The sequence below is a fragment of the Oncorhynchus mykiss genome, chromosome 16, assembly GCF_013265735.2.
Source record: "Oncorhynchus mykiss isolate Arlee chromosome 16, USDA_OmykA_1.1, whole genome shotgun sequence".
NCBI lineage: Eukaryota > Metazoa > Chordata > Actinopteri > Salmoniformes > Salmonidae > Oncorhynchus > Oncorhynchus mykiss.
The window spans coordinates 62,964,247-62,976,284 of NC_048580.1; the positions used below are offsets into that span (position 1 = coordinate 62,964,247).

At 42.3% G+C, this 12,038-nt stretch overlaps 1 protein-coding gene across 2 annotated transcripts in view; it reads right to left on the reverse strand.

The window, feature by feature from the left end:
• Window positions 1-12,038, reverse strand: part of b4galt5 (UDP-Gal:betaGlcNAc beta 1,4- galactosyltransferase, polypeptide 5) — a 48,535-nt gene that overhangs the window by 4,282 nt on the left and 32,215 nt on the right. For both annotated transcript variants that reach the window (XM_036947533.1, XM_036947534.1), the window contains exons 2-6: window positions 8,251-8,370; window positions 2,977-3,090; window positions 2,231-2,358; window positions 1,033-1,149; window positions 112-299 (exon numbers count right to left, since the gene is read on the reverse strand). In XM_036947533.1, the coding sequence (XP_036803428.1) occupies window positions 112-299; window positions 1,033-1,149; window positions 2,231-2,358; window positions 2,977-3,090; window positions 8,251-8,370 (667 nt within the window). The remainder of the gene's footprint in view (window positions 1-111; window positions 300-1,032; window positions 1,150-2,230; window positions 2,359-2,976; window positions 3,091-8,250; window positions 8,371-12,038) is intronic.

Consider the following 12,038-nt stretch of genomic DNA (forward strand, 5'->3'; position numbering starts at 1 on the left):
ATCTAAGAAATGGTTAGGAGAAACAACTCCAACTAATGGAAAAATTGTGTATGTGTGTGTTAGCACGTGACAATACACACACGCGTGTCTGAAAGTTTGTGAGAGACTCACATGTAGGAGTACTTGTTGAGTTTGACAGCGAAGTGGCGAGGCATGTCTCCACAGCCGTAGTAGTTCCTGTCGTTCTCCAGCATGTGGTCTACATCGTGGAACACCATACAGTCCCAGTCCAGGTCCCGCATAGCCTCCCGGAAGCCAACGTTAAACAACATGGCCCTATTGAAGGGCTCACTACCAACCTAGGAGGAGAGGGAGGAGTGGTCCGAGGGAGGGAGGAGAGAAAGAGGTTATCCAGTGAGCCACACAGTTCTGTGGTTATCCAGTGAGCCACACATACCCAAGCAGTTCTGTGGTTATCCAGTGAGCCACACATACCCAAGCAGTTCTGTGGTTATCCAGTGAGCCACACATACCCAAGCAGTTCTGTGGTTATCCAGTGAGCCACACATACCCAAGCAGTTCTGTGGTTATCCAGTGAGCCACACATACCCAAGCAGTTCTGTGGTTATCCAGTGAGCCACACATACCCAAGCAGTTCTGTGGTTATCCAGTGAGCCACACATAACCACAGAACTGCTTGGGTATCCAGTGAGCCACACATACCCAAGCAGTTCTGTGGTTATCCAGTGAGCCACACATACCCAAGCAGTTCTGTGGTTATCCAGTGAGCCACACATACCCAAGCAGTTCTGTGGTTATCCAGTGAGCCACACATACCCAAGCAGTTCTGTGGTTATCCAGTGAGCCACACATACCCAAGCAGTTCTGTGGTTATCCAGTGAGCCACACATACCCAAGCAGTTCTGTGGTTATCCAGTGAGCCACACATACCCAAGCAGTTCTGTGGTTATCCAGTGAGCCACACATACCCAAGCAGTTCTGTGGTTATCCAGTGAGCCACACATACCCAAGCAGTTCTGTGGTTATCCAGTGAGCCACACATACCCAAGCAGTGTGTGCATGCGTGTTTACCTGCTCTACAACATAGAAGGCGAACTGTAGCCTCTGTCTTTGTAGTGCTGGTATCAGGTGTCTGAGTAAGATGGGCAGGTGCTCATGGCGGTTTCGGAATGGGACCAGTATCGCCACCTAGGGATAGGGAGGGGAACAACATTATTACACATCAGATAAGGCACAACCACTACAGAAGTAAGGAAGAAGGCATTTAAGTATTTCAACAGGCCTTTCAAAAATATAAATGTCACACAATCAGATATGGCATTTACTGATCATAGCACAGGGATAGGTGGATTGAAGGTCACTCTGGAGAGGGCCAACTAAATGCTTTCCCTGGTTTTGGTTTTTAGAAGAGTCATCTTAGTAACAGCAGCAGCTTTAAAGAGATTCTCCAGTACTTTTGTATACTTCTTAGCCAGTAGTTCTGAATGAAGTGCTCACAAGCCAAAACTGATCCCAGTAAATTGCGTACTTGTGCAGAGATGTGCACCACGTCATTGCTCTCTTTCTCGCTCTGCTGTGTGTGCATATAGTGGTTAGCTGTCACTCAAATGGCAAGGGGCTGAAGCTCATTGGCTAGAACTCAAATTGCTAGAGGGCTGGCCTATGTGGGGGAACTTGTATGGAAAATGGTGCAGCACAAGTTCCAGAAAAACGGTCACTTTCAAACTAGGGTTACGTGGCTAAGTGAGGTAAGACCGTAATTATTCTCAGAGATGATGCATGTATGAACTACACATTGACACATCCATCCCAAAGCAGGAGGTAAAAAATAATAACAAAAATAATAATTGCCAAAGTTCCAGAACATGTCTTTATGTTTCCTTTGAGCCTGAGTAGGGAAATGGAGATGTCAACCATCAAACCCCCTCTGTCAATCAGCTGTCTTCCTGCAGAAACAGTGTCTGGTTCACACACATCTAGCTGGAATTTAGTGTCACTGTTTGGCTGCTCTGTTTTGCGAATGTGTTTGTGTGCCTTCATTTACTTGAGAAGAAGTTAGACATGGGAGGAATGTAGTCCTGGCTGCACACTCTTGAAGTGCAATATATATTTCCAGTTCAATTTTAAAAAAGACTAATAAATACATTATCCAGGGCTGATGTGTTGATCCAGACTGTACAGTACAGTGCCTCCATCAGAGTCCTATACAGGCTACATGCATGTGTAGTATGACAGTGCGTGTGATGGACTGCACCAATCATTAACTCACCTTCCAGCGTGGGACACAGTCCCTGGGCTTCCAGTAGCCCCCCAGGGTCATGCTAGGCTCAGCATTCAACAGAACCCTCTCCACATCCTCCAGAGCCATCTCACTCATATTCACCTCCAGCCTCCCCTCTGAGTGAGTGAGTGAGTGAGTGAGAGAGAGAGAGAGAGTGAGAGGTCAACACTGAATGAACAGGACAGCACGCAACCACATATACACTCGTAAAACTCAATAAACTGACATTCAAGAACTGAGGTAACAGTCTTTCACTTAACTAGCTAGGGGAGCACAAAGCCCAGAATAGAACTCTATAGGTATAAAATACCAATCTCATTGTGAAGTGAACTCTTTGAAAGTAGTGCTTGAAATAAATCAAACATGTGTTCCATGTGACTAGCTAATGGTTTAAGGCCAATATTCTAGAGTGTGTGTTTATGGTTTTACTATCCTTGTGGGGAACAGAAGTCCTCACAAGGATAGTAAAACAAGGAAACAAGTGGGGACATTTTGCCAGTCCCCACAAGGAAAAAAGATATTGTAGGCTTAGGTTTACAATAGGGTAAGAATTAAGGGTTAGGTTTAAGGTTAGGGATTTGGGGTTAAGGTTATGGAAAATCAGATTTTTGAATGGGAATCAACAGTTTGGTCCCCACAAGGATAGTAAAACAAACATGTGTGTGTGTGTGTGTGTGTGTGTGTGTGTGTGTGTGTGTGTGTGTGTGTGTGTGTGTGTGTGTGTGTACACTCACTCATGGAGGGCAGTCTCTCTGGGCAGATCTGTGAGGACAAATAGGTGAAGCTGTCGGGGAGGTATGTGGTGGGCGGCACATCACTCTCACTCAGGTTGAAGTCATAGGCATAATCTGGTCCCAGACAGAAGGAGAAATCAATGGCCTAACCTAAATACATTTCCACTACTGCCAGTATGTTGCTCAGTGTTAATCGTCCAGACACACAGACTGTGTACAAAAACAGCACACTATTCACCTTGTGCTGTGGTCAAAAGTAGTGAACTATAAAAAGGACTAGGGGGCCTAGACGCAGCCAGAGAGAACTCATTAATTATGACACCTTAGACTACTACAATGAGCTCCAAAGGTATTGGGTTTTTGCTCTGTATTCCAGCACTTTGGATTTGAAATGATACAATGACTATGAAGTCAAAGTGCAGACTGCCAGCTTTAATTTGAGGGTCTATTCATCCATATCGGGTGAACTGTTTAGAAGTTACACATCTCAAAAATTGTACAGAGTCTCCCCATTTTAGGGGACCAAAAGCATTGGGACAAATTCACTTACAGTACCAGTCAAGCATTTGGAAACACCGACTCATTTCAGGGTTTTTCTTTATTTTAATGTTTTATACATTGTAGTGAAGACATCAAAACTATGAAATAACACATATGGAATCATGTAGTAAACAAATCAAAGTAGATTTTATATTTGAGATTCTTCAAAGTAGCCACCCTTTGCCTTGATGACGGCCAATAATGTGCAAAGCTTTCTCTCAACCAGCTTCATGAGGTAGTCACCTGGAATGCATTTCAATTAACATGTGTGCCTTGTTAAAAGTTCATTTGTGGAATTTCTTTCCTTCTTAATGTGTTTGAACCAATCAGTTGTGTTCTGGCAAGGTAGGGGTGGTATACAGAAGACAGCCCTATTTGGTAAAAGACCAAGTCCTTATTATGGCAAGAACAGCTCAAATAAGCAAAGAAAAAGTAATGATGGACTGTAAATTTAAGACATGAAGGTCAGTCAATCCGGAACGTTTAATCTTTCCTCAAGCGCAGTCGCTAAAACCATCATGTGCTATGATGAAACTGGCTCTCATGAGGACCGCCACAGGAAAGGAAGACCCAGAGTTACCTCTGCTGCAGAGGATAAGTTCTTTAGAGTTACCAGCCTCAGAAATTGCAGCCCAAATAAATGCTTCAGAGTTCAAGTAACAGACACATCTCAACATCAACTGTTCAGAGGAGACTGAGTATCAGGCCTTCATGGTCGAATTGCTGTAAAGAAATCCCTACTAAAGGACACCCATAAAAAGAGACTTGCTTGAGACAAGAAACACACACAATGGACATTAGACCAGTGGAAATCTGTCCTTTGGCCTGATTAGTCCACATTTGAGAGTTGGTGAATGGATGATCTCTGCATGTCTGCAGGTGTGATGGTGTGGGGGTGCTTTGCTGATGACACGGCCTTTATTTAGAATTCAAGGCACACTTAGCATGGCTACCACAGCACTCTACAGCGAAACGCCATCCCGTCAGGTTTGCGCTTAGTGTGACTATCATTTGTTTTTAAACAGGACAATGACCAAAAACTCATCGCCAGGCTGTGTAAGGGCTATTTGACTAAGAAGGAGAGTGATGAGTGATCAGATGACCTGGACTCCACAATCACCCAACCTCAACTCAATTGATATGGTTTGTGATGTGTTGGACCGCTGAGTGAAGGAAAAGCAGCCAACAAGTGCTCAGCATATGTGGGAACTACTACTACTCAAGACAGTTGGAAAAGCATTCCAGGTGAAGCTGGTTGAGTGAATGCAAAGAGTGTGCAAAGCTGTTATCAAGGCAAAGAGTGGCTGCTTTGAAAAATATTAAATATATTTTTACTACATGATTCCATATGTGTTATGTGATAGTTTAATGTCTTCACTACTATTCTGCAATGTAGAAAATAGTAAAAATACAGAAAAACCCTGGAATGAGTAGGTGTCTCCAAACATTTAACTGGTACTGTATACGTGAATTAAAGTAGTCAAAAGTTTAGTATTTGGTCCCATATTCACAATGATTACAACAAGCTTGTGACTCTACAAACTTAATGGATGCATTTGCTGTTTTTCTGTTTTTTTTTAGAAGGTAGAACAGCTTTAATATTGCAGATAGATTGTGGGTTCCATCAATTCAATTGTCTGCATCATTTCCAATCCCCATTAATATTTGTTAGTAAATAAATATTTTCCTTTATTATTTTCCCCTAACCCTACCACCCCTCCCCTAATTGGAGTAAACTTATGGACAACAACACTTAGGCTTCTACTTCTAGCTTATACATACATTTTATGGACACAGTACACTTTACAATAGTAGAGGTTGGGCCTGTTTGTTTTTAGTCCCACCCTTCAGCTCCCCCCAACCCCTCCCATTTATCTCTGAACACCATCCAGTTTTGATTTCAATTTGCCATATCCTTTTCAACTGTGCGGTTTCACAAAAGTTCTGAACTTCTATACATTTCACGGGCACCGTATATTTGACATTGCGGACACCGTATATTTGACATTACGGACACCGTATATTTGACATTACGGACACCGTATATTTGACATTACGGACACAGTATATTTTACATGAGTTATGTTGTTTTTTAGCCCCACCCTTCAGCTCCCCTCAACCCCTCCCATCTATCTCTGAACACCGTACAGTTTCTATTTGGCATATATTTTTCCAACTGTGCTTAATTTTTCTATTCTTAGTTTCTACAGATTGTAAATTAAAGATAAAATGTTTCGCTAAGAGAATAATTATATTATTGATCGATTGACTATAACTTTTTAAATGACCCATTTGCTGTTTGTTTTGGTTGTGTTTCAGATCATTTTGTGCCCAACAGAAATTAATGCAAAATAATGTAGTCACTTTATTGTAAAGAATATATGTTTCTAAACACTTCTACATTAATGTGGATGCTATTATGAAGAATCCTGAATGAATAATGATGAGTGAGAAAGTTAGATGCACAAATATCATACCCCCCCAAAAAATGCTAACCTCCTATGGAGCGATGCACTGATATTAAAATTGCTGCCTTTTAAGCATTCCAGTACAGTTAAATAGTTAACACACACACGGACGCAGCAGTCTAAGACACTGCATTTCAGTGGAAGAGGCGTCACTACAGTCCCTGGTTTGAATCCAGGCTGTATCACATCCGGCTGTGATTGGTAGTCCCATAGGGCGGCAAACAATTGGGCTAGCATTGTCCGGGTTTGGCCGGCATTATAAATAAGAATTTGTTCTTAACTGACTTGCCTAGTTAAGGTTACACACACACACGCACACACCAAAAAGTAATTTTTATGGCATTTACGTATGTCCCCATTACCAGAAAAAAAAAAAAACTATTTCTGTCACATACTTGCTGTACTGTTTCGTTGTTCATTTGTTCAGTCGTTTCATTCTCAAACAGGATTTCTATGGAACGCCGTTTGGGTCTTGGCTACGGAACGCCGTTTGGGTCTTGGCTACGGAACGCCGTTTGGGTCATGGCTACGGAACGCCGTTTGGGTCATGGCTACGGAACGCCGTTTGGGTCATGGCTACGGAACGCCGTTTGGGTCATGGCTACGGAACGCCGTTTGGGTCTTTAAGTGGCAAAAAATATATACTATTTAACATGTCAGGACCTGAATATGACTGCACGTCACATAATAATTTAACGCATTTATTAACTTTTTACATAGTTATTACACATTGACTACACTATCACTCGTATTTCATATGTCACAATGATGCTGGTAAAGTTGTCTCGCGCACCTAGCTCATGGATGCAAACAATGTTCTTCCCCAAAAACATAGCAAAGCGACAATCAAAGCGACAAGCTAGCTAACTATATACTGTAGCTAGGTGTCATCATCTAAAACAACCCTACATTTATAAGACAGTTCTTATTTGATGAATGGTGGTTGGACCCATCTATGTGAAGCTAGCTACAATAAGGATTAGCCACAACAGTGGACTTTGCGCTTATCCTTTAAAATAAAAGTATGGCATAATTCTACTATTTGTATTCATTTGCAGCACTGTCAATGACACTTTAATTTTGAAGGCAAACCGCAAATTAGACTATTCTTCCTAATCCTTATTGTGGCTAGCTTCAGAACACATAGACCGGTCGAGCCTCACTAGCAAGATGAAGCTAGCTGGCTGCTTATAATGTTAGCTCTGGGCAAAAGGGTTAAGTAGCTGGCTAGCTATTTATTTTCATGAACTTAAGTTCAATTTCAATAGGAGAACAACAAGTGGCAACCTAGCTAATACTTACTCACAAGGTTTCCAAAATCATTGCTAAGTATAATGAAAATGACTGCAGTTTCTACTGGTCATTGTTTTCAGGCTGGTTGTATTGGTTCTAGCTAGGTACCAAGGCTAAAGCTAGCTACCCCAGAAGTTGCAGTCTAACAAATTATGCTTTTATACAACGCGGTATTGAAAACACATCATTTGTGGCTGAAAACACATCATTTGTGGCTGAAAACACATCGTTTGTGGCTTTTTGTACAGCTTTGACAGTGCTACTGTATCTTATTTTAACACGCAAAGACCCAAACGGCATTCCATAGCATGTATGTCGTGAAGCTAATAGTAGTGACGCTATTACTGTGTAGGGCAACATCTGACAAATAGCGCACTTTGTAGTGTGTACCGCTCGACCAGTGTGTGAAAGCCAACATCACCCACGACAGAGAACGGTTGATTGTAAAAGGGCAATGAATTCCATTATCTTGGCTTTAATGGATTTCATCTTTGAGTTGTCACGCTGAAATGTTCTTACTCTTTCAAATGACTGCTCGATCCACACAGCAGACATTTTGGGCTAGGATAGGAATGTTGTGTTGCACGTATAGTGCTAAATTTTATGTTGCGTCATTACGTTATATAGGTATGCACGTCAGCTTTGACATTGGTTTTGCACTTTGGCGTTAAACTAGACATCAGCCGATATGGATGTTGGTACTTTTAGCTAATATCGTCCGATTCCGATATGTTCACTGATATATCATGCATCTCTACTCCTATGTTATTGTAATGTGAGAGGTTATCATGTGTTATGGGTATGATATTCGTGTGTCTGTCTCACTCATCATTTTTCACGATTCATTCAGGACTAACCGTAATCATGGTAGCATCCACAATAATGTAGAAGTGTTAAGAAACATATTATATCGAGAACCTGTGTTGGCAGACTTGTGCCCTAACATTAAGAACCTGTGTTAGCTGTGTCTTACCTGTCCCATTGATATTGTAACCACCTCTGACCACCTGCTCTAGAACCTGAACACCGATATTCTTCACGTTGTCCTTGATGTGAATCCCTGTGGCCTGCACCATAAACAGGTACTCATTTACTACGGAGAGAGGAGGAGGGAGAGAGGAGTGAAACGTTAGTTCATTGATACAGTCATACGGTCCTGCTCTGTCAAAATTACCTGCAATTTGGTATATTTTCTGCCAAAAAAGATTGATGAGACATTTAGAAACCACACCACTAACAGGAAGGATTAACTACTGTAAGTGAGAACTACAATGAAGAAAAAACAGACACTGCTAACTCTGTCAGGGAACTGTAACATCGGTATACAATCCAACATTGAATGAGCAATCATCTTCATAAAGGGTGTATTCAGACTGGAATGTTTATTTCAAATCCTGCATGGATGTGTCTAATATGAAACTAACCCAAATGAAAATAGGGGCGCCCAGTGAGGATGCACCATAAAAAGAATATCCTCCAAAGGCAAAACTCCTATGTGGTACGTAAATATAAAGGCAGAACTCTCTCTCCCCCTACTGATTTATTAAGAGAGCTAAACTTTGATATGCGATTTTGCTTGTTGTGTCAAATTAGATCAAGCCCATTTCAAGCTTGTCAACAAAATATATACAGTGGGGCAAAAAAGTATTTAGTCAGCCACCAATTGTGCAAGTTCTCCCACTTAAAAAGACGAGGCCTGTAATTTTCATCATAGGTACACTTCAACTATGACAGACAAAATGAGAAGAAAAAAAATCCAGAAAATGACATTGTAGGATTTTTTATGAATTTATTTGCAAATTATGGTGGAAAATAAGTGCACCAAGAGGATCCACACCAAGTGGTCCTACACCCAGACCACCATCAGACACATCCCCACCCCAACCAGTCGACCTATAAAGGTCAAGAGCCATGCTTCCTCCGAAACACAACTCAACCAAGCTGCACTGCTTCTTAACACAGCGCGCATCCAACCCGGAAGCCAGCCGCTCCAATGTGTCGGAAGGAACACCGAACACCTAGCGACCTGGTCAGTGTGCACCCGCCACAGGAGTCGCTAGTGCGCAATGAGACAAGGATATCCCTACCAGCCAAATCCTCCCTAACCCGGAAAACGCTAGGCCAATTGTGCGTCACTCCATGGACCTCCCGGTCGTGGCCGGCTGCGACAGAGCCGGGACTCAAACCCAGAGTCTCTGGTGGCACAGCTAGCACTGCGATGCAGTGCCTTAGACCACTGCGACACCCGGGAGGCCCTAAAACAGGAACATTTTACATCTGACTAGAAATTAGTAAGGAAATTATCTCAACAGAGATGTCTTCATGTGCGCTACCTAAACTCCTAAACCTAAACTACCTCAAATAAACATCCCCTTTTCAGGACCCTGTCTTTCAAAGATAATTCATAAAAATCCAAACAACTTCACAGAATGAACAGAATGTTCAATGAACCATAAACAATTAATGAACATGCACCTGTAGAACGGTTGTTAACCTCTTTCAGCTAGGGGGTACTATTTTTATGTTTGGAAAAATAACGTTCCCAAAGTAAACGGCCTATTTCTCAGAAAATCAAACCAGGAAGTGGCTTCTATTTTGAAAGCTCCATGTTCCATAGTCTGCCTTCGCTCCATTTAAATAGATATCAACCAGATTCCTTTTCCTATCGCTTCCTCAAGGTGTCAGTTTTAGACAGTTTCAGGCTTTTATTTTGAAAAATGAGCGAGAAAGATAACATCGCGTCAGGTGTTCGCATGCTTGGGCAGCCATCGTCTCTCCCTATCCTACTGAAAAAGAGACAGTGCCGGTTGATATATTATCGATTATATATTTTAAAAACAACCTGAGGATTGATTATAAAAAATGTTTGACATGTTTCTGTGGACATTACGGATACTATTTGGAATTTTCGTCTGAGTTGTCGTGACCGCTCGAGCCTGTGGATATCCGAACATAACGCGCCAAACAAACAGAGGTATTATGGATATACAAATAATCTTTATGGAACAAAAGGAACATTTATTGTGTAAATGGGAGTCTCGTGAGTGAAAACATCCGAAGATCAAAGGTAAGCGATTCATTTTATTGCTTTTCTGATTTTCGTGACCAAGCTACTTTGATGCTAGGTGTTCATAATGTTGTCTAGTGATCGATAAACTTAAACGCTTGGATTGCTTTCGCTGTAAAGCATATTTTCAAAATCTGACACGACAGGTGGAGTAACAAAAAGCTAAGCTGTGTTTTGCTATACTGCACTTGTGATTTCATGAATAGAAATATGTTTAATAATATTTTTTGAATGTGGCGCTCTGCAATTCAGCGGTTGTTGATGAAAATTATCCCGCTAACGGGATGGGTTGCGTCAAGAAGTTAAGACACTAACAGCTTACAAATGGTAGGCAATTAGTGTCCTAAGTTTTCATAACTGTGGCCTTAAAGAGGCCTTTCTACTGACTCTGAAAAACACCAAAAGAAAGATGCCCAGGAGTCCCTGCTCATCTGCGTGAACGTGCCTTAGGCATGCTGCAAGGAGGAATGAGGACTGCAAATGTGGCAAGGGCAATACATTGCAATTACTGTCCGCAATAGGCTGAGAGAGGCTGGACTGAGGGATTGTAGGCCTGTTGTAAGGCAGGTCCTCACCAGACATCACCGGCAACAATGTTGCCTATGGGCACAAACCCACTGTCGCTGGACTAGATAGGACTGGCAAAAAGTGCCCTTCACTGACAAGTCACGGTTTTGTCTTACTAGGGGTGATGGTCGGATTCGCGTTTATAGTCAAAGGAATGAGCGCTACACGAGGCCTGTACTCTGGAGCGGGATCAATTTGGAGGTGGAGGGTCCGTCATGGTCTGGGGTGGTGTGTCACAGAATCATCAAACTGAGCTTGTTGTCATTGCAGGCAATCTCAACGCTGTGTGTTACAGGGAAGACATCCTCCTCACTCATGTGGTACCCTTCTTGCAGGTTCATCCTGACATGACTCTCCAGTATGACAATGCCACCAGCCATACTGCTCGTTTTGTGTGTGATTTCCTGCAAGCCAGGAATGTCAGTGTTCTGCCATGTCCAGCGAAGAGCCCGGATCTCAATCCCATTGAACACGTCTGGGACCTGTTGGATCGGAGGGTGAAGGCCATTCCCCCAGAAATGGCAGGGATCTTGCAGGTAACATCTCACAACAAGAACTGGCAAATCTGGTGCAGTCCATGAGGAGGAGATGCACTGCAGTACTTAATGCATCTGGTCACCACACCAGATACTTACTGATTATTTCACTTATAATTCACTGCATCACAATTCCAGTGGGTCAGAAGTTTACATACACTAAGTTGACAGTGCCTTTTAACAGCTTGGAAAATTCCAGAAATTGTCATGGCTTTAGAAGCTTCTGATGGGCTAATTGACATAATTTGAGTCAGTTGAGGTGTACCTGTGGATGTATTTCAATGCCTACCTTCAAACTCAGTGCCTCTTTGCTTGACATCATGGGAAAATCAAAAGAAATCAGCCAAGACCTCAGAAAAAAAAGACCTGTAGACCTCCATAAGTCTGGTTCATCCTTGTGCAAGCAAGGAGGCCTACAAACCTGACTCAGTTACACCAGCTCTGTCAGGAGGAATGGGTCAAAATTCCCCCAACTTATTGTGGGAAGTTTGTGGAAGGCTACTTGAAATGGTTTGACCCAATTGAAAGTACTCAAATACACAGATACTCTAATACACATGTATTTGAACACAGCTCTGGTCACCCAAATGA